This window comes from Akebia trifoliata, chromosome 8 (assembly GCF_017979445.1).
Source record: "Akebia trifoliata isolate Shusen 1 chromosome 8, ASM1797944v1, whole genome shotgun sequence".
NCBI classification, from domain to species: Eukaryota; Viridiplantae; Streptophyta; class Magnoliopsida; order Ranunculales; family Lardizabalaceae; genus Akebia; species Akebia trifoliata.
This window is the reverse complement of record NC_141382.1, coordinates 9,301,516-9,303,748: the sequence shown is the minus strand read 5'-3', so window position 1 is coordinate 9,303,748 and position 2,233 is coordinate 9,301,516. Positions and strand designations below refer to the sequence as shown.

The following is a 2,233-nucleotide window of genomic DNA, read 5'->3' as shown; positions in this document are numbered from 1 at the left end:
GTCCATTGAATATGAGTTTTTTTTTCGCGTTGCTATTTCCCTCTGGATTTAATACTGGATTATATAATGTAGACGACGCTATTGACACTATAAAGGTGAAAGAGACTAATACAAAGTGCTTATTGCTGAAAAAAAATAAAAAATTCAGTACTTTTTGTCTAAATAGGGCATTTGTTTACTCCATATTTTCAGCGTTTATTGGTGAAAATAAGTGAAAAAAATTCAACACTATTTTGATGCTGAAAAAAAGTGTTGAAGCGGTAAGCATTTCGCTTTTTTCAGCACAGACAAGTATACCTTTCATTTTTTTGGACATGGACATGTATGCCCTTATACATAAAAGGATATTATCTCTTATATCCCTTGGATAAGTATATAAGCACCTCACAAATTAATAAACCTACACCATAATTAAATTATTTTGTCTTATATGGGTTAAAAGTTTTGGAATAAGTTGATTTTTGGTGAGGATGATCTCTACAATGAGGAGATCATTCTCACCAAAAATCAGTCCATCCTGAAATTTATAACCCCATTAAAACAAGTTCAAGAACCTAAAATCGTCCATTTTTTTTGAAAATTAGTTTTGACGTGATTAGAAGTTTCGGAATGGGCAGATTTTTGGTGAGTATGATCTATAAACCATATAGATCATTCTCACCAAAAATTGGTTCAGTCCAAAAACTTTAACTCACATACGACAAAAAAAATTGGCTATAGTGTTGGTTGCCCTTATTAATTCGTGGGATACTTTTATAATTACACATCCTTCATTTCCATAGAAAATTATTCATCCCAAATCAATTTATTTCAATATTGATTTCTAATTTTTGTGACTTGTATGACATTATTATTTTTAATTTGAAATTTGTGGAGTTTTAGGAATAAAAATTATCATTTATAAATTAAAAATTTTAGTATTACTTGTTATTTAAAAATGAATTGTATTTTAATTTTATAAGAAATAATATATTTTATTATTTTTAATAAGAAATAGGCATTTGAAACATGCAAATAATGTATAATATGATTGTAAGGGTAAAAAAAACAATTTACTAATTTCAGCAATGTGTAACCAATAAGATTCTACATCTAAACAAACAACTTTTTCGATACTTAAATTTAGTGCTTATAAGTTTCAGTGCTTAATGTTATTCAGCACTTATTTTTTTCAGTTTAACAAACAGAACTTAAGATGGCCTTGCGCAAGAATGACATTGACACACAAATCAAGAAATAATCTAAATTTGTTTCCCTTCAAAACGAAAAAAAAAAAAATAAAAAATAGGCAACTTAGCTCCCTGATTTCTCCCTTTGGAAGGATCAGTATATTTTTCCAAAATTTTAAAATATCTAAAATATTCTACCTTTATTTTTATAAGTCACCAATATTATAAATCACGAATTATTTCGAAAATCACTAATTATGGCTTATACCTTACACTGCCTCTAATGACTGAGCTAATACCCATACCCGCATCACGTGGTGGTTCCAACCAAGAAGTAGAATTCCCCTTAACTTTACTCGTATCGCTGACACTTTCCCCAAATTTGAAAGAGAAATTCAATGTTCCTTTAAGTTTTCCAGAGGGATTCCTGACCTGATAACTAACGAGTTGGGGAGATATTCCGTCTCCAAGTTTGTCGAGAAGTTCTTTGACGGGTACGTGAACCTCTCCAATTTCTTTATCATCTCCAAGGCTTTGTTCCCATAACTTGTGACAAAATAAACAGAGACTTCGTTGGCATTTGAGTTGAAAGACAAGACTAGATTGGTTCTGCATGACAACGGTTTTATCGATGGAGAACTTCATAGGAAAATCCCACTTAGGGTTTTTTCCACCATCTTTGTCCACTGGGGTTTTTTGTTTGGTAGGAGGATCATCAGCAAGAGAGACAACAGCATAGACATCCATCTTAGAGAAGAGATTTACCTCTTTGAGAACTTTTGCAGACATTACAGTGACCTCTAAAGGTGTGTACTCTACATATTCCATGATTCTTTAAGATCAAAATCTTAGGAGAGAGAGAGAGAGAGAGAGAGAGAGAGAGAGAGAGAGAGAGAGAGAGAGAGAGAGAGAGAGAGAGAGAATGAGTTCTTGTTTGAATGAAAGAGAGGAGGAGAATGTGACGGAGATTTATAATGGAGTTTTGGAGAAGAAGAGAGGAGGAAGTCTCTTTTAAATTTTAGTTTGGCCCTTGTTGTTGTGACTATTGAATATAAACCCTTTTG

General features: G+C 32.0%; 1 protein-coding gene across 1 annotated transcript; it reads right to left on the bottom strand.

Annotated features, from left to right (window-relative positions):
• Window positions 1-1,424: 1,424 nt before the first annotated feature.
• On the bottom strand, window positions 1,425-1,997 carry LOC147395961 (protein SRC2-like). The gene has a single exon (XM_086449754.1). It carries the CDS (start codon window positions 1,995-1,997, stop codon window positions 1,425-1,427), a length of 573 nt encoding a protein of 190 aa, XP_086305880.1.
• Between the last annotated feature and the right edge of the window lie 236 nt (window positions 1,998-2,233).

Bases quoted from the DNA above. Each gene is read 5' to 3' on its own strand.
- LOC147395961 (XM_086449754.1), bottom strand. From the start codon at position 1,997: ATGGAATATGTAGAGTACACACCTTTAGAGGTCACTGTAATGTCTGCA.